At 36.5% G+C, this 24,411-nt stretch overlaps 1 protein-coding gene across 31 annotated transcripts in view; it reads left to right on the forward strand.

Annotated features, from left to right (window-relative positions):
- Positions 1 to 24,411, forward strand: part of VPS13B (vacuolar protein sorting 13 homolog B) — an 857,597-nt gene that overhangs the window by 108,265 nt on the left and 724,921 nt on the right. For all 31 annotated transcript variants that reach the window (XR_012416560.1, XR_012416558.1, XR_012416559.1 and 28 more), the window contains 6 exons: positions 4,661 to 4,756; positions 5,045 to 5,167; positions 5,623 to 5,760; positions 6,704 to 6,791; positions 13,681 to 13,872; positions 20,404 to 20,573. Coding sequence is in view for 27 of the 31 variants with exons in the window: in XM_073999176.1 (XP_073855277.1) it covers positions 4,661 to 4,756; positions 5,045 to 5,167; positions 5,623 to 5,760; positions 6,704 to 6,791; positions 13,681 to 13,872; positions 20,404 to 20,573 (807 nt within the window). In the remaining 4 variants the exon portion in view is untranslated. The remainder of the gene's footprint in view (positions 1 to 4,660; positions 4,757 to 5,044; positions 5,168 to 5,622; positions 5,761 to 6,703; positions 6,792 to 13,680; positions 13,873 to 20,403; positions 20,574 to 24,411) is intronic.

Here is a 24,411-nt window from a genome sequence, read left to right on the forward strand (position 1 = left end):
CCTTGGAGGTTTTAGGCTGCAGTGACCCATGATCTTGCTACTGCACTGCAGCTGGAGCGACAGAGGAAGACCTTGTGTGAAAAACACAAACAAAAGCAAACAACAACAAAACAAAATAGTCGTTTGCGTATAAAACTTTTATAGACTTTTTGGGCAGTATTTGTCAACATCTTTTTATAATTTTAGAACATTTATGTTTCTCAAAGTTTTCTCTTAGGGAGATACCTTGATATTAAGGAGGAAAGCATTAGAATTCATTGTTCAGCTTGGATTCGAAGAATGTTTGGAATTAATTTCTGGTTCATATTTTGGTTAAGAAAACAAGATCATGTTTCTACATTAGCATTTCGAACAGTTGATATCAGTCCAGCAAAAATCATGCCAAATTAAATCTAGCATTTTTCTAATAATGTTTAAAATAGTTCTTGTAATGTTCGAGTCTTTTTTTATTTTCAGACGGAGTCTCGCACTGTTGCTCAGGCTGGAGTGCAGTGGCGCAATCTCGACTCACTGGAAGCTCCGCCTCCCGGGTTCACGCCATTCTCCTGCCTCAGCCTCCCGAGTAGCGGGGACTACAGGCGCCCGCCACCATGCCCGGCTAATTTTTTGTATTTTGTTTTAGTAGAGATGGGGTTTCACCGTGTTAGCCAGGATGATCTCGGTCTCCTGACCTCGTGATCCGCCTGCCTTGGCCTCCCAAAGTGCTGGGATTATAGGTGTGAGCCACCGCAGGAGTCCTTTTAATCAATTAATTGCTTTTTCTCTCTAATAATTGTAGACAGCTGAAGAGGGATCAATTTAAAAAAATTCAAGTTTACTTCAGTAATCATTCTAAATGACAGAATTATACTTTAAAATAGCTACATTGTATATTTAAGTACTAGAAACATCCAAGAAATAGGAGCCTACATTACATAAAAATATAAAATATAAAAAGCTTTATTATAAATAATGAGAATAATCAGTTGATACTCAATATAGAGAAGTCACTGTGCTTAAAATTGTAACTTTTAGTTCAAGAACTTTTATTGGGCCTAAGTTAAATACTGGTTTTTTTAAAAAGTGAGCTTTGACTTTGCATTTAAAAGTGATGAATATATCTATTTCCTAAGAATGAGGGGAAGTAAATAATTGGCAAACACAGGCTGAATACGGTTTTTTAAAAGTAACTTTTTCTTTTTGGTATAATTTCAGAATTACAGACAGGATGCAAAGATAGTAGAGAGTTTCCTTATAATCCTTACCCAGTTTCCCTTATTGTTATGTTATCACAGCATATTTGTCAAAATTAAGAAACCTTCATTGATGCATTACTGTTAAATTTTAAACATTAATTGAATTTCATGATACCTTTTTTCTGTACCATGATTCAAACCAGGATACCATGTTGCATTTAAAATAGTACTTTTGAAAAATAATTTATTTAATTTTTGAAACATATAAATAATTTGTTGTAAGCATCTGGGGAGTAAGAATTTTTTGTTTTGTTAGTATCTAGATTAGTACAGGTATACCTCAGAGATATTGTGGATTTGGTTCTATGCCATTGCAATAAAGCGAATATAGCAATAAAGTGAGTCACAGAAATTTTTTGTTTTGCCCAATGCATAAAAAGTTATGTTTGCACAATACCGTAGTTTAAGTGTCCAACAATATGTCTAAAAACACTATACATACCTTAATTAAAAGTACTTTATTGTTAAAAAATGCTAACAATCATCTGTACTTTTAGCAAGTCATAACTTTTTGCTGGTGGAGGGTCTTGACTCAGTATTGATGGTTGCTATCTGATCAGGGTGGTGGTTGCTAAAGGTTGGAGTGGCAGAGGCAGTTTCTCAAAATAAGACAGCAGTGAAGTGTGCCACATTAATTGACTCTTTCATGGAAGATTTCTCTGTAGCATGGGATGCTGTTTGACTGAATTTTACTCAGAGTAGGACTATTTTTGTTTGAGACAGAGTCTCTCTCTGTCACCTAGGCTGGAGTGTAGTGGTATGATTTCTGCTGACTGCAACCTCTGCCTCCCAGATTCAAGCAATTCTTGCACCTCAGCCTCCCGAGTAGCTGGGACTACAGGCATGCACCACCACGCTTGGCTAATTTTTGTATTTTCAGTAGAGATGGGGTTTTACCACATTGGCTAGGCTGGTGTCAAACTCCTGGCCTCAAGTAATCCACCTGACTTGGCCTCCCAAAGTGCTGGCAGTACATGCGTGAGCCACCGTGTCTGGCCTCAGAGTAGAACCTCTGTCGAAATTGAAGTCAGTCATTTTCAAACACTACTGCTACTTTATCGACTAAATATACAGAACATTCTAAATTCATTGTCATTTCAACAATGTTTTCAGCATCTTCACCACGAGTAGATTCCATCTTCAAAAATCACTTTCTTTATTTATCCATAAGAAGCAAGTCCTCTTCAGGCTCCATTTCTAAATCTAATTCTCTAGTAGTTACTTCCTCCACCTAAGTCTCGAACACCCCAAAGTCATCCGGGAGGGTTAAAATCAACTTCTTTCAAGCTCTTGTTAATGTGGATCGTTTGACCTCCTTCTATGAATCACGAATGTTCTTAATGGAATCTGGAATGGTGAACCCTTTCAAAAAAGTTTTTGATTTACTTTGCCTAGGAATCACTATCTATGGTGGCTATAGCCTTACAAAATGTATTTCTTAAATAATAAGACTTGAACTTCAACGTTACTCCTAATCCATGGGCTGCAGAATGGATGTCATTTTAGCAGGCATGAAAAACAATATTCATCTCCTTGTATATCTCCATCAGAGGTGTAGGGTGACCAGGTGCATTGTCAGTGAGCAGTAATATTTTAAGAGGAGTCCTTTTTTTTTGAGCAGTAGGTTTCCATAGGCTTAAAATATTTAGTAAACCACGCCATAAACAGATGTACTGTCATTCAGTCATTTTTTTGTTCCATTCATAGAGCACAAACAGAGTAGATTTAGCATGATTCTTAAGGGCCCTAGGATTTTCAGAATGGTAAATGGACTCTATCTTCAACTTACAGTTACCAGATATGTTAGCCCCTAACAAGAGCATCTGCCTGTCTTTTGAAGCTTTGAAGCCAAGCACTGACTTCTGTCTAGCTCAGATCTCATCTTCTTCCAGGAGAAGGCTCTTTGGTCTGTGTTGAAATTCTGTTGATTAGTGTAGCCACTTTTGTTAATTATCTTAGCCAGGTCTTCTGGGTAACTGTGTGCAGCTTCTACGTCAACTCTTGCTGTTTATCTTGCACTTTTATGGTATGGAGACGTCGTCTTTCCATAAGGCTCATGAACAGACCTCTGCTACTGTCAGACTTTTCTCCTGCAGCTTTCTCGTGTCTATTAGCCTACATGGAATTTAAGAGTTAGGGCTTTGCTCTGGATTCAGCTTTAGCTTAAGGGAGTGTTGTGGCTGGTTTGATTGTCTATCCAGACCACTCAAAATTCCTCCATATCAACAGGCTGTTTTACTTCCTTATCACTTGTGTGTATGCTTTTAATTTCCTTCAAGACTTTTTCTTTTGCATTAATAACTGGGCCAACTGTTTGGCTCAAGATGCCTACCTTTCGGCTTGTCTTGGCTTTTACATCCCTTCTTCACTAAGTTTAATCATTTCTAGCTTTGGATTTAAAGTGAGAGACAGGGACTCTTCCTTTCACTTAAATACTTAGACCATTGTAATATTACTAATTAGCCTAATTTCAATATTGTCGTGTCTCAGGAAATAGGGAGGCTCAAGAAGGGAGAGGGGAATGGCTAGACAGTGGAGCAGTCAGAACACACACATTTATTAAGTTCTCAGTCTTAAATGGACATGTTCATGGTGCCCCAAAATAATTCCAATAGTACCATCAAAGATCACTGATTACAGATCACCATAACAGATAATAATAATGAAAAATTTTGAATTATTGGGAGAATTACCAAAATGTGACACAGAGACACAAAGTAAGCATGTGCTATTGGGAAAATGGTGCTGACAGACTTGATTAACGCGGGGTTGCTACAGACTTTCAATTGGTAAAAATTGCAGTATCTGTGAAGTGAAATAAAGCAGAGTGCAATACAATGAGGTTTGCCCCTACTTCTTATCTAGCTGGCCTTCAAAAAGTATCTGTTGCATGATTGAATGAGTCTATGAGATTTAGTAGGAAACATATTTTGAAAAGAATATCCTTCATTCTATTTCCTTCATAGGAACTAGAAAGAGCCTATTTTAGCTTTTTGCATTTCATCACCACTTTCTTTTTTATTTCAAATAGTGAGAAGTCTTGGAAATGACTGAAACTACACATTGTTGAATGTTTTAGTGAATATAAAATGAACTGAGGTTATACTCTATGTAAATTTTTGGCAGAATACATGAATTATTTTATGAGTATGGGACTGTTATTGCACATAGCTTTCACTTTTTAAAACAATATTAAGGAGTTTAAAAAGTATTTAAATTCTCTATATATGTTGAGACTAGCATATTCAACCTTTATACCATAGATAATCTGTTACAGCTGTTTTTGTTGCACCTGCTTTCCTGCTTAATAATTAAATTTCCTGAATCTTAAAATTGGCCTTGTTTTAATCAATTAATCATAACAATGACACTTTATTGCTCTTTAATACTAATTTTGATTTACTTAATATTCTTATATTTCTTAGCTCACAGAAATGCAAGCTGAGAGTAGTTATTACAGTCCACAGAAAGTAAAATCTAAAGAAGTATTGTGTTGGGAACAAGAAGGAACTACAGTTGAGGTAATCTTTCAATATTGAACCTGTATTTTTAAATATTATGTTCTTTGTTTAATATTTTATAAGTATGTGTTTTTATCAGATGTAGTATATTTAAAAATACAAGGAAGATGTTTCTTATTTTAATAGAGTTTACTATCCCTTAGATAGTATAAATAAATAGTATAGAATAAATTTAGAAATGACATAATTCTAAAGATGTTTAACTAGTTTAGAGATTCTAAGAGGAAATCCTCTAACATTTTTATTAAATTCAATTTCTTAGTTCTAATATTTCCTTTCCTCTTATAGGCCCTTATGATGGGAGAACCTTTCTTTGATTGCCAGATTGGGTTTGTTGGTTGCAGAGCCATGTGCCTTAAAGGAATTATGGGTGTTAAAGATTTTGAAGAGAATATGAATAGAAGTGAAACTGTAAGTCCCTTACCTCCACCCTTTTTTGGATAGGATATAGGAATAATTAAGTGCTTATTGAAGTGTTTAACCATATGATATCTGTTAGACTATATATATCTCAGGCTTGAGAGAGGAGCTTTACTATTTCTCCCTGTGTTTCCCCTGCAAGAAATTATACAGCTCAGGGGAGTTTAGAAAGTTGGTAGCACCTGACACCCGGACAGTAGTTCCAACTACTTTCTAATTCATGAATGTTTCTTCTTTTTTGTTTATGGCAGTTATTTGGAGTTTCCTTTGGTTTGTTAAAATATTCTTAGCCAAAATAGTCAATGAAATGGAGTAGCAGCATTTCTTATCTTTCTGTTTTAGTGATTTCTTTTGACTGGTAAATGGGCATCATAAAATCAAGGTTTTATTTTGTTTAACAGGCTAATGGTTTTTCTTCATGTTATAAATTTTGCATTTGTTTTCAGGAAGCCTGTTTCTTCATTTGTGGTGAAAATTTGAGTACTAAAGGTTTCACATACCTTACAAATTCATTGTTTGATTACCGAAGCCCAGAAAATAATGGTACTCGTGCAGAGTTTATCTTGGATTCAACTCATCATAAGGTCAGAGAATATATATTTGAACCAAATTCTACGCTATGTTTGGGTGGACATGTTGTGTGAATACTTGTGATTTCTAGCTTTCTTTTCAAATAATACCTTCTGAATGCTAATTGTTTATTAAAACATTTAGAGTGCATTTATACAGCGTGTACATGTAGAAATGTTTGAGGAGTGCACAGAGATCTTTACTTTTATTTAGTATGTAAACATATTTTGCTTATTTATGCCCTGCTTCAAAAATAATCATGGAAGAAACATGTTGAATTACCGCTGTTAATTTTTGTTACTTTTAATATGTGGGATTGATGGGAAGAAATGAGGAATTTACCCTTATACTATGTATGTTTCTTAGTATTTTTTAAATGTAAGAATATATTAATATGTTTATGGAATATTAATACATTTATGAAATCAGTTAAAAATTCAGATAATTACCTGAAGATTAGTGCAATAGGATAATTTACATTTTACTCCTTTTTACCAAGATTTCCTTTCATTGTTAAAATACTTAATGTTGACCTGCATAGTTGACATACATTTAGAATATTTTAGTATATCTTTAGTGTTTGAATTGTTTCATGTAAGTGTATTGAAGTATTTAAGGATTAATTCTACTTGAGAGTATACATTATTAGACAGTTTAGTGATAGTGATAAAGGTCAGGAGTGTACTATCTCGTCTATTGTAGTTATTTATTAACTAGATGTGATTAATAAAGTGGTCAAAATGTCTCATAAAATTATGGATGTGCTTTTTGTGTGGTCTATAATAGATGTAATATTACCTTTCTTAGAAGTAAATTCTTAGAATAACCTCTGTTCTTTTGGTAATCCTTTGTGTTGTTATACATTCTATATAAGGGTATGTGTCTAACCTATCAAGCTTTAAGCTCAAAAGTTTCTTTTATACAATGTTTGTTCTGTTTGCATTGCTTCGTTGACAGGAGACATACACTGAGATAGCTGGAATGCAACGGTTTGGGGCTTTTTATATGGATTACCTGTATACAATGGAGAACACTAGTGGCAAAGGTATTGGCTTCTTTCCTTTATGTTTGTCATTTCTTGAACAACTGAAACAAAGCCTTCCTCAGAATCAGTTCGTCCTTGACTGGTTGTACTCTGCTACATAAGATTTACCTCTAGTGCTTTGAGGAGTGGTTTAATTTTAGCGTCACGTTAGAATTGTCTTAGATTCTTGTCATTTCAAATCCATTCTTTATATAGCTGATTGAAGACATTTTATATAACCTATTAGAATTGGTTCTCATATGTACCATATATTATGATTCTGATATATCAAATTTTATATTACATTACATTTTTAAAAAGAATAAACCTTTTCTATTCTAAATACATTTTGAAGGTGGTACTAATTTTTAATTAAAAAGAATGTGTTGTATCAATCAGAAAAATAGAAAATCTTCCAGAGACTTTAGATGCATAGATTGTGTTATTTTATTATGTATCTTATTATTGTTTTATTTTATATTTTTTGGAAATAAATGACATTTAAAAAATTTCTCCTTTTTTTTTTTTTTTACTTCTATATCAACATATAATGTTGTACTTACTATTTCAGTCTTTTTTATGTTGAAAAGTTAGTGAAGATAGGTTCACTTTTTTTTTTGGTGAATTTTTCATGTTTTTAAAAAATGGTTTCAGTATATTAGGTGATATGTTAGCTACAGATGAATACAGTGAAAACCAAAACATTTCCTAAGGAGCCAATAGGTGGTGTTGAACTAGGCATTTAAGTAAATGATTATAATTTAGTTTGCTAAGAAGAGTAATATAGAGAACTAGAAGAAGTGTGGGTAAAAAAAAAAAATGACAGCTTTTGCTTGAGAGGTCGAAACTTCTCAGAGTTGATCTTGAAGTAAATTTGTTTTTGATGAGGAAAGAAGGAAAGAGCAGTAATTTTCTGGCTTCTGCTTTTGGAATGGTTTCTAGATGTTGATGTTTTCGTCGGTCAATCCTTAATTTCTTTCCCTAAACTTTCTCCCAAGGTAATTTCATTCTTTTCCATGGATTTAAGTACTTTCCATATGTTGTTGATACCCAGATTTGCATTTTCTAGTCCAAACTTCTCTAAGATTCAGAATTAAATATCCAATGCATACTTGACATTTTTACCTCTGTGTCTGTCTCGGTTATCTCAAAACTGATTTTGTCCAAAATTGAGTTATTAATAAATATTCCTGTGACCACTTACTACCTCTGCTTCTCTATTTTTAGGCTTCTCTTCTTGGAAAATTGTACTATCATCTTCTTGTTGCTCAAGCCAGAAACCTGGGAGTCATCATGACACACTTTTTCCTTCGCTCCTAGCCATCTGGTCCACAGATGATAACAGTGGTATCACTGTTACCATATGGACTAGCATCTAGTTCATAGGTACCATCATCTCTAGGTTCTAATAGCCTTTTTTTTTTTTTTTTTTTTTTGAGACGGAGTCTTGCTCTGTCGCCCAGGCTGGAGTGCTGTGGCCGGATCTCAGCTCACTCCAAGCTCTGCCTCCCGGGTTTACGCCATTCTCCTGCCTCAGCCTCCCGAGTAGCTGGGACTACAGGCGCCCGCCACCTCGCCCGGCTAGTTTTTTGTATTTTTTAGTAGAGACGGGGTTTCACCGTGTTAGCCAGGATGGTCTGGATCTCCTGACCTCGTGATCCACCTGTCTTGGCCTCCCAAAGTGCTGGGATTACAGGCCTGAGCCACCGCGCCCGGGCCTTTTTTTTTTTTTTTTTTAACAGAGTTTTGCTCTGTTGCTCAGAGTGCAGTGGCATGATCTCGGCTCACTGCAACCTCTGCCTCCTGGGTTCAAGCGATTCTCATGCCTCAGCCTCCTAAGTGGCTGGGACTACAGGCATGTGCTGCCATGCCTGGCTAATTTTTGTATTTTTAGTTGAGACGGGGTTTTGCCATGTTGGCCAGGCTGGACTTGAACTCCTAATCTCAAGTGATCCGTCCACTTTGGCTTCCCAAAGTGCTGGGATTACAGGCATGAGCCACCACACCCAGTTAGGTTCTAAAGCTTTCTTACTGGTCTTCCTGCTTTCACTGTAGTCCTATAGTTTCTACTGCAATCACAGGATTTAATTCTCTGCTGACAATTTTCATGGGGCTGACATTGATTTATTTAAAAACAAAATTTAAATAGTTTACTAGATTCTGGTCTTGAGTTACTTGGTGGATAGTGATAACTATTAAGAAAGCTAGATAAGAAAGGAAAATTTTCGGAGGGAAAGATGAGTTTTGACATAACTGTGGGCATTGAAGTGTGAATATTCCTTAGCTAATTATATATATGAAAGTGCAACTCAGAAGTCTTATGTTCTAATAGTGTTGCAAATTATTATAGTGTTGTAGTTGCCACTTGTAAGCTGGTAGGTTTCCTCTTGTTCAATATAATGTCTTATGCATGTGCTGTGGATTCCATATCTTGTGAGGAGGTGGAATATCTAGTAGTCACCTTTCAAGCAAAGGAAACCTAGCACAGAACATCTTTATTTGTATATATGCCTCTCCTGCAGTTTTTAAAAGATAGAAACATGATTTATGTTTGTTAGATTGTTTATATATTACTTCTGATAAGCCAGTAGTTTGTTAACTTTGGGGTTTTTCATATTTTTCACTTCCATGAATAGTATACAGTGTTACAGATATCATAGTCCTTAACTTTTAAAACAAAATATTGGAATATTACACATGTACAGAACAGCAAAGAATTTGAACACCTGTGTATTCTCCATGCACACCAAGAAATAGGACGTTGTTAGTATCCAGTAAGCCTCCTATGTGTTTCTTTTCTACCACACTCTTCCTCCTTTACTGGAGGAGACTGCTGTTTTGAGATTTGTGAGAACCACTGTCTTGCTTTTGGTTTGCCACTTATGCATCTACTTTCTTAATTTTGCAAGCTGAGTTTTTTTGGGGGGGAGAGGGTGGAAACAATAAAATAATAAAATTCCACTGTTAATTTGTGAATGTCAAATATACTTTAAAATATGTTAATTCATTCAAATAATTGTTAATTTATTGCTTGCTTTTTAGGTAACTGTGTTTATATGTTTATGTTTCTCATTATGAATCCATATTTACTTATAGGATGATGATGATCATGGTGATAATAATAACTAATTTTTATTGATTTTAAATGTAAGACTCTGTTTTACAGTATTAGCTTATTTAATTCTCATATCCCTATAAGGTAGGTAAAATTATCCCCATTTAAAGATGAGGAAATAGCAAACCCAATACAAGTAAAGTAACAAGGACCAAGGTCATGCATAGTATGTGGGATTTGAACCCAACCTATCCAGCTCTGGAGCCTACATTCATAACTACTCTGTTGATATTTCTTTCTTTCTTTTTTTCTTTTTTTTTTTGAGACCGAGTCTTGCTCTGTTGCCCAGGCTGGAGTGCAGTGGTGCAATCTCTGCTCACTGCAAGCTCCGCCTCCCAGGTTCATGCCATTCTTCTGCCTCAGCCTCCCAAGTAGCTGGGATTACAGGCACCCCCTACCATGCCCGGCTAACTTTTTGTATTTTTAGTAAAGATGGGGTTTCTCCGTGTTAGCCAGGATGGTCTCGATCTCCTGACCTCAAGATCCGCCCGCTTTGGACTCCCAAAGTGCTGGGATTACAGGCGTGAGCCACTGTGCCCAGCCTTCTGTTGATATTTCTTTCTTTCTTGGCTTACCTGAAACGAGAAATTCGTAGAATTTTAAGTATTAATGAACTAGGAAAAGCAGTGAGTTCCTATAAGAGGATACTTGTAAATACTTAAAAAAAAAACTTTATGTAAAACTCTTGTTTTTTTGTGACAACTTTTTTTTTTTGTTTCTATGGTCTACATTATCAAAAAGTGCCCTAAATTTTATCTAAGTAAATATCTAAACACATACTGAGTCAATATTTTTACAAAGTTTGTAGTGAATCCTGATAGTTTGAAGGTGGATTTGATTTTGTATATTTTAAGTAAGTTCATGATAGTATTCTAATTAATGTAAGAAACTAGTCCAGGCACGGTGGCTCACACCTGTAATCCCAGCACTTTGGGAGGCTGAGGTGGGCAGACCACGAGCTCAGGAGTTTGAGACCAGCTTGGACAACATGGTGAAACCCCTTCTCTACTAAAAATACAAAAATTAGTTGGGGATGGTGGCATGTGCCTGTAATCCCAGCTACTTGGGAGGCTGAGGCAAGAGAATCACTTGAAACTGTAAGGTGGAGATTGCAGTGAGCTGAGATCACACCACTGCACTCTAGCCTGGGCAACAAGAGTGAAACTCCGTCTCAAATTAAAAAAAAAAAAAAGAAAGAAAAGAAACTAGTAAATACAGTAATAAAGGAAGCTTATATTATTTATTTTTCTTGTAATAAATGATATAATAGTACCTTGTTCACATTATACTATGGCATATAAATAAAGATTAAGTTTCCTGTGCTACTATTTCACATTGATGATAAGCTGCTGCTGCTGCTGCTTCTCTTCTTCTCCTCCTTCTCCTCCTCCTTTCTTCTTGCTGCTGCTGCTGCTTCCTCTCCCTCCTCCCCTTTCTCCCCTTCCTCCCCTTCCCACCCTCCCCTTTCTCCCCTTCCTCCTCTTCCCCCTCCTCCCCCTCCTTCTTCCCTTCCTCTTCCTCCTCCTCCTCCTTATTCTCTGTGAGTATACTTTATGTGGTCATTTTTGTTTACAACTGAAACTCTGGAAAAATCAACATCTTTTCCCCATGAGCTTCTTATAGACACCAGTAAAAGTTTGAACCTTGTGTTCCACAAGATAAGCATTTTCTGACAATTATTTTATTTTATTTTTTTATGGTACTTGAAAGCAAGTGATGTTTTAAAAACTAAATTGAAATATTTGTTCTTAATATAATTATGTAAATATTTGTTGTTGCAATGACTACCTTTCTAGTCTTTTCTATTTAAGGGGGTTATTACAGATGTTATGGACCCTAAAGTAGATAGCTGAAATTGTAATGTACAATAGGAAGATTTTAGAGATAACCAATTTTAGAGATACAATAGGAGATAAATCTGAAACAATTAAGTTATTGAATTGAAGGGCAAGAGTTGAGAGAGTCTTGACTCTTAATAAGAGCAGCCAAACATTCAGGGAGCTGGATTGGCCAGATGCATGAAAGGTGGGCACAAGTAAATAGCTGAAAATATATGGCTAAAAGCCAGTTATGTTTTTACATTTCAGACAAGCCATTGGTATCTAAATTTAAACTGCATTATATTCAGTTTTCATTATGGGGAGCATTGGCCTCTATTATTTTAGAGACAATTTGGTGTCTAAAAGAAGAGTCTTTTTATATAGTGACATTGTTTAGGAAGCCTGTTATCCCTAAAGGACCTATAGCAGGGCATTTTTCTTGCTTTTTGAATATTTTGATTTGTAACCGAAGTTCTTCTATCTTTAAGTTACCTCATTCTGTCTTACACGTAACTCTAGAAATGTAATGGTTTCAGCTATGAAAAGTAATGGTTTTGATGTGAATTGTAAGTTATTTATACCTAATTCCTAATGTGTCAGTATTGATCATACATCTTTTAAAATATGTATAAGATTAACATTGTATGTTTTATTTGATGTGACATTTAAATCTGTGGGCTTACAGAGTTTTAGTTGTATTACGTAGTCAAACTTTAAAATAATCTTTGCACTGAGTCATCTGGTTAAAAATATGTGAGTAATAAATCTAATTAAATTTTGGCTGGGCACGGTGGCTCACGCCTGTAATCCCAACACTTTGGGAGGCCGAGGCGGGTGGATCACGAGGTCAGGAGATCGAGACCATCCTGGCTAACATGGTGAAACCCCGTCTCTACTAAAAATACAAAAAAAAAAATTAGCTGGGTGTGGTGGTGGGCGCCTGTAGTCCCAGCTACTAGGGAGGCTGAGGCAGGAGAATGGCGTGAACCCGGGAGGTGGAGCTTGCAGTGAGCTGAGATGATGCCACACTGCACTCGAGCCTGGGCGACTGAGACTCTGTCTCAAAAAAAAAAAAAAAAAATCTAATTAATTTTTGTTCATGTGATGAAGACTAAAGATTGAACTATACTCTTTTGCATGAAATAATGGAAATGTATTTTTGTATAAAAGTATGAGAAGATATAGATATAAAAGTTTTGTGTATAAATAGGCCTTTCTAGTTTCTAAAGGTAATTAAATCCTGGAAAAATCTTTCTTCTTTTTGTCTGAATACACAAAATGCATTATAAATTAAAAATCATTTTTATCACTTATAATAATGGATTCATGTGTACAAAAAAACTCTCATATAAGAGGTTGTACATGTTAGATAATGACACATGCCTATAGGTGGGGCTAATATCTTATTTAGAAAACAGTGTATGAGGAGATGGGGAATCCAGGAAGTAGGATTCTGTACCATGGAACATTGCCATAATGAATTTATTCTAGGAAAAGTTCAAAGCATGTAATACCTACTGTTCATTTCCATGGTCATTATAAAACTCTTAAGGCACCCTGTGATCATGTTACTTAAATAACCCAATTTTCAATAGACTTTGTAAGGTAAATTAGTAAAATGGAGTTTCCTCCAAAGTATACCCTCTCAGTCAATGCATGTTGTGTATAGAATTACTAGATACAAGTCAATTAGGTTTTGCAGAATAATTTTCTAAGAATGACAGTTTTGATTTTATATTGCTCGTTATAATATTAAATAACAGGAATAACTTTTAATTTAATGAATTGCTTTTTATCAGTAATTTATTATATGCATAAAGAAATACACATCGGCCGGGCTGTCTGTATGCAGCTGATTGGGAATTTGTTTTAAGGCGTTAGGCTATAAGCCATAAAAATGAGATAAGAGTGATCTTAAAATATATACTTGGTATATCCAATTGATGCTTAAAATATAAATTTTGACTTCTTTTAGGTTCCACAAATCAACAAGACTTTTCTTCAGGGAAAAGTGAAGATTTGGGAACAGTTCAGGAGAAGTCCACCAAAAGCCTTGTTATAGGTCCTCTTGATTTTCGTTTGGATAGCAGTGCAGTGCATAGGATTTTGAAAATGATTGTGTGTGCCTTGGAACATGAATACGAACCATATAGCAGGCTAAAATCAGGTTTGTTTCTGGATTAATTCTGAATCTATTGCCATTTGTTTTGAATAATTATATAATGCAATTTGTGTTGTCTTGCTAACTTTACCTTTTTAGTGTAATTTGCCTGTTTGCAAGGACTTTGATATATGTAGCTGTTTATTTAAGGAATAAACTTGTGTGTAGAAGTTGGAGAGGTCAAGATTTGGAAGTTATTGCACAAGTACTTTATTTGCCAGTGTGTGTCAGTATTTTATTGCTATACCTTTTTAAAACTTTTTCTAGTGGATACTTGTAAATATGACTATTTTGTTTTCACATTAATGGATTGTAAGGAGCCAGATATAAAGTTGGGCTCTAAACACACAAATTTAACATTCAAGAAAACTTAGGCACTACTGGTTTTAAAAAAATTGCTGTACAACTAATTTTTTCTACATGGTAGATAGCTGTGGTTGTCATCGTTTCATAAAATACAAATTCCTTTTTATAGAAGTAAAGCAATTCTAGAGTAGAGCATAATAGTGTAATGAGGAAGTATAACATAATGAAGAACTCACCCTGTGGAGTCAGACTATGGTTTAAAATTTGACCCTCACTTCTTAGTATCCTTAAGAAATTTAATTAACATCTTTGATATTTCATTTCTCTGTCTCCATAGTAAGTTTAGTTATTGTGACAGAGATGGCTAATTGTCTCCTCAATATCCAGTTTTTTTTCACAGTAATAGAAATTTCTGTAACAGAAATAAAGACTATACATTTAAGGGATAGTCATATGACTAGGTTCTGTCTACTGGGATGGGAGCAGAACTTTATGTGATGTTTTGGGCCATGACTTTAAAAGCAAAAGAGCATGCCTGCCTTTTCTTCTCTTCTTTCTTCTGGCTGGAAAGTGAATACAATGATATGGGCTGGACCTGCCATTTTAGATTCTGAAATTAAAGCTGCATACTGAGGATGATAGAGTAGCAAGATAAAAAGCACCTAGGTCCTCAGTACTGTGATGGCACCATGTCAGCCCTGGATCCTTTAGACTCAGATTGTTTCACAAAAGAAATAAGGGCTGAGCATGGTCACTCATATCTGTAATCCCAGTAGTTAGGGAGGCCAAGGCGGGAGGATTGCTCGAGCCCAGGAGTTTGAGACCATCTTGGACAACATGGCAAGACCCTGTCTCTACAAAAGATTAAAAAAAAAAAAAAATTAGCTGGGTGTGGTGGCATGAGCCTGTGGTCCCTGGGCCGAGGAGGGAGGATTGCTTGAGCCTGAAAGGTTGAGGCTGCAGTGAGCTGTGATTGTGCCACTGTGCTCCAGCCTGGCCAACACAAGACCCTGTCTCAAAAAAAAAAAAAAAAAAGCTTCTCTTTTTGTTAAAATTTCTATTACTTTACTTTTGTCCCAGCAACTTTACTGTTATCTTAAATGATACACTGATAGGATCTACTTCCAATGATTGTTCTGAGCACTAAATGAGATAGTGCATGTAAAAGCACTTAACACAGTGTACAGTAAGTGCTTGACACATTCATGCATTCGTTTATTGTACCTTACTTGAATGCCTACCCTGTGCCAGATGTTCTTTATGTGCTAGGATAGTATAGCAAACAAGACATACAAAGCCTTTGGTCTCATGGAGCTTATATCCTCACGGGGTAGACAAATAGTAAACAAGTAAAAATATCATTTCAGTCATTGATAAATACTAGAGAAGAAAAATAAAAAAGTTTGAGGAAGAGTGCTTGAAACAGAAGGAGGGGAGAGCTGTTTTAGTAGGGACTTTAGGAAAGTTTTCTCTGGAGAGTTTATATGTGAGCTAACTTGTGAATGATGTAAGGGAGTGAATCATGCATGTATTTGTGAAAAGAGCGTTTTATGCAGACAAGTGCAAGAGCCTTGAGGTAGGAACAGTTTTGGCAGTATACAGGGATACAAACAGACTAGAATAGCTGAAGCACAATAAATGTTTGTAAGTCATAGAAGTAGACATCAATCACCCTGTCGGGTTTTAGGGACCACGTAGTCTGGATTTTATTCTAAATGTGATGGGAAGTCATTGGTAAGTTTAACTTATTATTTTAATATTAACTTCTTATTAACTTATTATTTTAATAGTAAATAGTATGGTTGGCATATGTTTTCATTTAAAAATTTTAGATTTTCCTAGTTTTACTTGTACTCATTTGTGTGTATGTGTATTAAGTTGTATACAATTTCATCACCTTTGTAGGTTTGTGTGTTCACTACCATGGTCAAGAAAGTGAGCAGTTCCAATACCACAAGGATCTGGCATGTTGCTCTCTTACAACCACACCCACTTCCCTACCATGTTCCTTTCTCCTCCCTCTTTTCCAGGGGCTAGGGATAACATTTCTAAAATTTTATCATTTCAAAAATGTTAAATAAGTGAAATCATACAGTATGTAAGCTTTTGAGGTTGACTTATTTTGCTGAGCATAATTCTCTGGAGACTCATTCAAGTTGTTGCATGTATCAGTAGTTTGTTTCTTTTCCAGCTGAGTAGTATTCCCTTGTATACATATACTACAGTTTGTTAATTCCCTCACTTATGGAAGAATATTTGGGATTACTCTAGTTTGGGGCTATTACAAATAATGCTGCTCTGAACAGTTGTGTAGTGGTTTTTGTGTGAACATTTCTTCAGGATAAATGCCCAGGTGTGCAATTGCTGGGTGATAGGGTAGTTGCATGTTTATTATTTTTTTTTCAAGAAACTACCAGGCTGTTTTCAGGAGTGGCCATACCATTTTACATCCCTATCCAATGATGACTGTGTGATCCAGCTTCTTTACATCTTCCCAGCATTTTGTTTTGTCACTGTTTTTTATTTTAGCCATTCTGATAGATGTGTAGTTTTAATTAGCAATCTGCCATCTCATTGTGGTTTTAAAGTTGTGTTTCCTTATTGGCTGATGATGTTGAACATCTTTTTATGTGCTTATCTGCCATTTTTATTTCTTCAGTGTACTGCATATGTCTTTTGCTCATTTAAAAAATTGGGTTAATCTAAAAGTTTTAATGTTTTTCATTTTATGCTGAAGTATGTCATCACTTTGAATTAATTTTTTACTTAAGGAGTGAGGTTTAGATAGGGGTTTATTTATGTGTCTTTGAATTTTCAGTTGCACCAGCACCATCCTTTCTTTACTGAACTGGTTTTGTACCTTTGTCAAAAATCAATTGAGCGTATTTGTGTGGGTCTGTTTCTCAGTCCTCTAGTTTGTTTTCAGTTAGTAGACCTATGATCTTTCCCACTGTCAGTACCATGCTGACTTAATTACTGTAACTCTGTGGTAAACCTTTATATTGGAGGGAGAAGTTACTCATTTTGGTTTTGAAGGAACATTTGCTTAGGTTAGAAATAACCTCATTATAACTTTCATTTACATGTATCTCTAATGGAATGTTGGGTTGGCTGTTTCGTTTTGTTTTTGTTTTGAGATGGGGTCTCGCTTTGTCAACGAGGCTGGAATACAGTGGTGTGATCATGGCTCACTGTAGCCTTGATATCCTAAAATCCAGTGAGTCTCCTGCCTCAGCCTCCTGAGTTTCTGGGACCATAGATGTGCACCTCCATGCCCAGCTAATCTTTTTTTTTTGTAGAGATGAAGTCTTACTATGTTGCCCAGGCTTATCTTGAACTCCTGGGCTCAAATAATGCTGCCTTGGCCTCCCAAAGCCCTGGGATTATAGGCATGAACCACTGTGCTGGCCCTTGATTCTTTTAATATAGATCTACTATTTATTTTTCTCATGTAAAAGTCCAAGTTGGTCATTATTCCAGGGAGACTGTTTTATGGGATTGTCTTAGACCCAGATTCCTTCTGTTTTATTGTTCTGCCAACCCCAGAGATATGCCATATATACATGGTCAATTATTGGGTCACCATTACAGTGTGTAATTTTAATCAGGAGGAAGGGGGAACAAGAGCATAAAGGAAGGTATATAGTTTTATTTATTTATTTATTTATTTAAGAAGTAGTCTTGCTCTGTTGCCCGGGCTGGAGTGCAGTGGCACGATCTCGGCTCACTGCAACCTCTGTCTCCCGGGTTCAAGACATTCTCCTGCCTCAGCCTCCTGAGTAGCTGGGATTACAGGTGGCTGCCACCATGCCCAGCTAATTTTTGTATTTTTAGTACAGATGGGATTTCACCATGTTGGCCAGGCTGCTCTTGAACTCCTGACCTCAAGTGATCCACCCACCTTGGCCTCCCAAAGTGCAGGGATTACAGACGTGAACCATCGCGCCTGGTCTAATCTCATTTTAAGGACATGGCATTCTCATCCCATTGACCAAAATAGTGACATGTGCCTGCACCTAACTGCAAGGTAATCTCTAGGAGGAGTCCATATACCTGACTCGAATCCAGAGGGTTTTATTGCTAAATGAAAGAAGGAGAAAATGAATACTCCTGGGCAATTAGCAATCTCTGCCACAGTAGATGTATTCTCTGTGTGTGTGTGTGTGTGTGTGTGTGTGTAATCTGTATTTGAAGTTTTGAAGCAGTCTGTCATCTCAAAAATGTGATGTATATAAAGAACCTTCTAACTGACTTTATTTTAATATACGTGCAGTCCTCACTTGCCGTGATGGCTTGGGACTATAAAAAGATCGTGCAAAGTGATCTTTATCAGTGTGAAGAATTAAGTTGTTGCACAATCTTTAGAAATTCTTGTCAAAACATTAAACATTCTCTTACTGTTGGTTATAAATGTATAGAGAAATGAAAAAATTTTAAAAGGAATATTCAAAATTAAGCCATTTTATTTCTTTGAATAAACTTAAGAATTGTTCGAACAGTTTTTTTCTCCTTCTTGTATAACTTACAATATGACATGTCTCTCTTATGCCACCTTAGCAAATTTTCATACTCCTTTCTACGTTTGGATAATATTCTAACATTTTATCCTACACAGTCTGTGAGGGATTTCTCTGTTGCCCAGGCTGAAGTGCAGTGGCACAGTATTGACTCATGCAATCTCTGCCTCCTGGGTTCAAATGATTTTCCTGCCTCAGCCTCCTGAGGAGCTGGGATTACAGGTGTGCTTACCTGGCTAATTTTTTTTTTTTTTTAGTAGAGATGGGGAATCGCCATGTTGGCCAGACTTGTCTTGAACTTCTGACCTCAGGTGATCCGTCCAAGGTCCACCTTGGCCTCCCAAAGTACTGGGATTACAGGCGTAAGCCACTGTGTCCAGCCGAATTTTGCAAACTTAGCCACATCTATGTAACTAACTGTTTAAGAAACAGAAACTTACCAGCACTTCAGAAGTCTCCATTGTGTCCTCTTCTGGTTACTATTCTGACCTCAGGAGTAAACCACTGGCTGGGCATGGTGGCTCACTTTAAAGAAGTTTGCTGACCTTTGCTCTGTGTGCTTGCTGTATGCTTAGTATTCTCCAGTCTTTTCCATTTTAGCCATTCTAGTAGGTATGTAGTGCTATCACACTGTGACTTTACTTGCAATTACCTGATGTCTAATGATATCGAGTGCCTCAATGCAGGCACATACTTCTTTTTTTTTTGAGACGAAGTCTTACTCTGTCGCCCAGGCTGGAGTGCAATAGTGCGATCTACACTAGTAGGATGCCTTCCCCTACTTATTATACTTATTTATACCCCAAATACCCTAGGCTCATTGAGCACCAGCTTTAGGTATCATTTTTGGCCACTGGATAGACCATCTTTTGCTTATTCAAGTCTTTTTTGCCCATTTATTGTCTATTTTTATAAGATAAATAATATTTTAATGTGAAATTATAGAAAAACACAATCTCAGAATAAAGATTGTCAATTTTTTTTTTTTTTTTCTTGAGACAGTTTTTCTCCTGTTGCTCAGGCTGGAGTGCCATGGTGTGATCTCAGCTCCCTGCAACCTCTGCTTCCTGGGTTCAAGCAATTCTCCTGCCTCAGCCTCCTGAATAGCTGGGATTACAGGTGTCTGCCACCATCCCTGGCTAATTTTTGTATTTTTGGTAGGGATGGGGTTTCACCATATTGACCAGACTGGTTTCGAACTCCTGACCTCAGATGATCCACCTGCCTCAGCCTCCCAAAATGCTGGGATTACAGGTGTGAGATTGTCTATTTCTTAACACTTTTTAGAAGGTTTTTTATTTTTGTTTTTAATATGCTGTAGATACAAGTCCCTCATGGAGCTGGATCTTCCCCCTCCCCATCCGTCTGTGGCAAATATTTTATCTCAGTCTGTGTCTTGCCTTTTCATTATCTCAATGATATTTTAATGACCAAAAGCTGTTATTCTTTTAAAGAAAGAAAATGGGGATTTCTTAAAGATATATTAAAATAAAAAACTGGTGAATTTTTAAATAACGAAGACATACATTTACATTCGAGAATAGTGTAACTTACATTTGTTAAAGGTAACTTGTTGTTTTATACCTGCTTCATTGTTGAAAAGAAAAACAGGATTTGACCTTATAGTTTGGAGAACTAATTCATTTTTTAGTTGTTTAAGAATATTAATTATTTAAAAATATTCTTTATTAAGTTTTTATCATTTTAATTTTAGATATTAAGGATGAAAATGAAACAATACTGAATCCTGAAGAGGTAGCTTTTCTAGAGGAATATATTCCTACTCGACATACAAGTGTTACTCTCCTCAAATGTACCTGCACAATTTCCATGGCTGAATTCAACTTGCTGGACCATTTGCTACCTGTCATTATGGGAGAAAAGGTATATTTTGTGATTTGCTATATTTTTTCCCCTCATATATGGATTTTTTTTTTTTTGTCATTTATTGAAAGAATATCTGCAGCTGGGCACAGTGGCTTGAGCCTGTAATCCTGGAAATTCAGGAGGCTGGGGTGGGATACATACTTGAGGCCAAGAGTTTGAGACCAGCCTAGGCCACATAGCAATCAATACCTTGTCTCTAAAATAAAATAAAATAAAATAAAATAAAATAAAATAAAATAAAATAAAAAGTTAGGCATGGGGGCACATGCCTGTATTCCCAGCTCTCCAGGAGGCTGAGGTGGGAGGACTGCTTGAACCCAGAAGTTTGAGGCTGCAGTGAACTATGATCACGCCACTACACTTCAGCCTGGGTGTCACAGTGTGACCCTGTCTCAAAAAAAAAAAAAGAAAAAGATAGAAGTGTCTGCTTATATAGTTATCCATGATGAAGTAAAAGCAATGTAACTATGAACTAAAAATTAACTATGTTAATTTTTAAAATGTAATTTTAAATTTATATTTTTAATAAAATAAACTTGAGCTTGAGAGGGTGTATAAAGAAATGTTGAAGAATATGGGTGTAGAAGTCAGACCGTATACCAGCTATAATGCCACAGACAATTACTTTATATCTCTAAGCCTTGTTTTCCTCTTCTCAGAAAGAGAACAATTATATTTTTTCAAGCAGACTGACTATTTTAGTTTTAGCCAGTAAAACTGTCAGCCTGCCTAGATTCAGACAGTTTATTACTTACATAGACAGCAGAAGCAAAGTCAGTAATGGTGCAAGCTCCCCTGTCCCTTTTTCCATAGGACAACCTGTAACCAAAGGGCCAAATAACTTCTATTGGTATATCGTGGGGCACCCTGTTGGCAACAATTCAGTTTCATACTGCAGCTAAGCAGTGGTGTAGCTTAGCATACGTCGAAAGCCCATAACTCAGCTGAATGAGGAATGCTGATGAGACACTGTTTCATGGCAGCCTCTCTCAAGATGGGAAGGTGAATGAGAAATGCTCTTTTAGCAGCTCCTCACAAGACCACATATTATCCTCTGTTTTCAGGGTATCACAGGATATTCTACCAAGATCTGCTGTGGTTGAGTATTGCCTTCATGGCATGGATTTGTATAACATTATCAGGATGCTGGTACAGACCAGTCCCACCACAGTACTTAGCTCCTAGGATTATTTTAAATATTCATTGAAATAATGTATGTAAACTATTTTGCATGTATTAGGAACTGAGTGATGTCTGCCATAATTGTTGAGAATGCTTAATATTTGTTCATGGTCCATGTACAATGTGTTGCTTTCTGAATTTAACTTATACATACAAGGCCTTATTTGTTTGTTTGCTTTTTGAGACGGACTCTTGCTCTGTTGCCTAGGCTGGAGTGCAGTGGTGAAATCTCGGCTCACTGCAACCTACGCCTCCTGGATTCATGCAACTCTTCTGTCTCAGACTCCTGAGTAGCTTGGACTATGGGCGCATGCCACCACGCCCGACTAATTTTTATATTTTTAGTAGAGACAGGGTTTCACCATATTGGTCAGGCAGGTCTTGAACTCCTGACCTCAGGCGATCCACCCGCCTCAGCCTTCCAAAGTGCTGGGATTACAGGCATGAGCCACCACACCCGGCCTATCTGTCTTTTTTGGGATATATTTCTTTTGATGTTCGTATAATGATCAGGGTCCCCAACTCCTGAGATGTGAACCAATACTGGTTAGTTGCCTGTTAGGAGCCGAGTTTCAGAGGAGGTGGTGAGTGGTGGGTGAGCGAGCATTACCACCTGAGCTGTGCCTCCTGTGAGATCAGCGACGGCATTCAATTCTCATAGGAGCACAAACTCTACTGTGACCTGTGCTTGCAAGGGATCTAGGTTGGCACTCCTTATGAGAATCTAATACCTAATGACCTGAGGTGGAACAATTTCATTCTGAAACCATACCCCTTCTCCTGTCTGTGGAAAAATTGTCTTCCATGAAACTAATCCTTGATGCCAAAAAGGTTGGTGTCCGCTGATAGTGATGACCATAGAAATAAAAAGTGTCCTAACTGTAAAGAAGAAGTTATGTGAGGGAATTAACTATATGCATTAACTTTATTTTTGCTCCCTATTGGCCACTCATAAAGTATGGCAGTGTATTATGATTAAGAGATCATGTAGAGAAAATTTCACTGGAGACAATTAAAATATGTCTGCATTTTATCATTTCTGTTTTTGCTATCATCTGATTTTTTTAAATAGATACTATTTTTTAGAGTAGTTTTAGATTCACAAAGCAGAGTGAAAGTGGTACAGAGATTTTTCATAAACTCACCCCCCCACATACATAGCTTCCCCCATTGTCAACATCCCTCAACAGAATAGTATATTTGTTATAATTGATGAACCTATATTGACACATCATTATCACCCAGAGTCCACAGTTTATATTAGGGTTCACTCTTGGTGTTTTATGTTCTATGAGTGTTGACTCATGTATAATTATCTACTATGGCAATATCACATAGAGTAGTTTCAATTCCCAAAAAATCCTTTGTGCTCTGCCTATTCATCTCTTCTCCCTAACCACTGGCAACCACTGATCTTTTTACTTTCCTCACAGTTTTGCCTTTTCTAGACTGTCATATAGTTGGAATCATATAGTATGTAGCCTTTTCACATTGGCTTCTTTTACTTAGTAATATGGATTTAAGGTTCCTCTTTGGCTTTTCATGACTTGATAGCTGATTTCTTCTTTGCACTTACTAATACTCCATTATGGATGTACCACAATTTGCTTATCCATTCACCTACTGAAGGACATCTTGGTTGCTTTCAAGTTTTGAGAGTTGTGAGTAAAACAGGCATATACATCCATGTGCAAGTTTTGGTGTGGGCATGTTTTCAACTCCTTTGGGTAAATACCAAGGAGTGTGATTGATGGACTGTATGCTAAAAGTATGTTTAGTTTTGTAAGAAGCTGCCAAATTGTCTTCCAAAGTGGCAGTATGATTTTGCATTCCTGCCAGGAGTGAATAAGAGTTCCTGTTTCTACACAGCCCTACCAACATTTGATGTTGCTAGTGCTTCGGTTCTTTGTCATTCTAAGACATGTGTAATGGTGTCTCGTTGTTTTTAGTTTTATTTCCTTGATGACATATGGTGTGGAACATCATTTCATATGCTTATTTGCCATCTGTATATCTTCTTTGGTGAGGTATCTCTTCAGATCTATTCCCCATTTTTTAAGAGTTGTTTGTTTTCTTAATATTGAATTTTAAGGATTCCTTGTACATTTTGGGTAACAGTCCTTTATCAGATAGGTCTTTTGCAAATATTTTCCCCCAATCTGTGGCTTGTCTTTTAATTTTCTTGTATTTTGCAGAGCAGAAATTTTGAAATTTTAGTGAAGTCCTGCTTATCAATTCTTTGTTTTATAGATTGTGCCTCTGGTGTTATATCTAAAAGTCATCACTATACCCAAGGTCATCAGCTTGTATCTTTTAAGAATTGGTCCATCTCATCTAGGTTATCAAATTTGTAGGCATAGAGTTTATAGTATTTCTTTCTTTTTTTTTTTGAGACGGAATTTCACTTTTGTTGCCCAGGCTGGAGTGCAATGGCATGATCTCGGCTCACAGCAACCTCTGCCTCCTGGGTTCAAGCGATTCTCCTTGCTCAGCCTACTGAGTAGTTGGGATTACAGGCATGCGCCACTATGCCTGGCTAATTTTGTATTTTTAGTAGAGACCGGGTTTCTCTGTGTTGGTCAGGCTGGTCTTGAACTCCCAACCTCAGGTGATCTGCTCACCTTGGCGTCCCAAAGTGCTGCGATTATAGGCG

This window comes from Macaca fascicularis, chromosome 8 (genome assembly GCF_037993035.2).
Source record: "Macaca fascicularis isolate 582-1 chromosome 8, T2T-MFA8v1.1".
NCBI classification, from domain to species: Eukaryota; Metazoa; Chordata; class Mammalia; order Primates; family Cercopithecidae; genus Macaca; species Macaca fascicularis.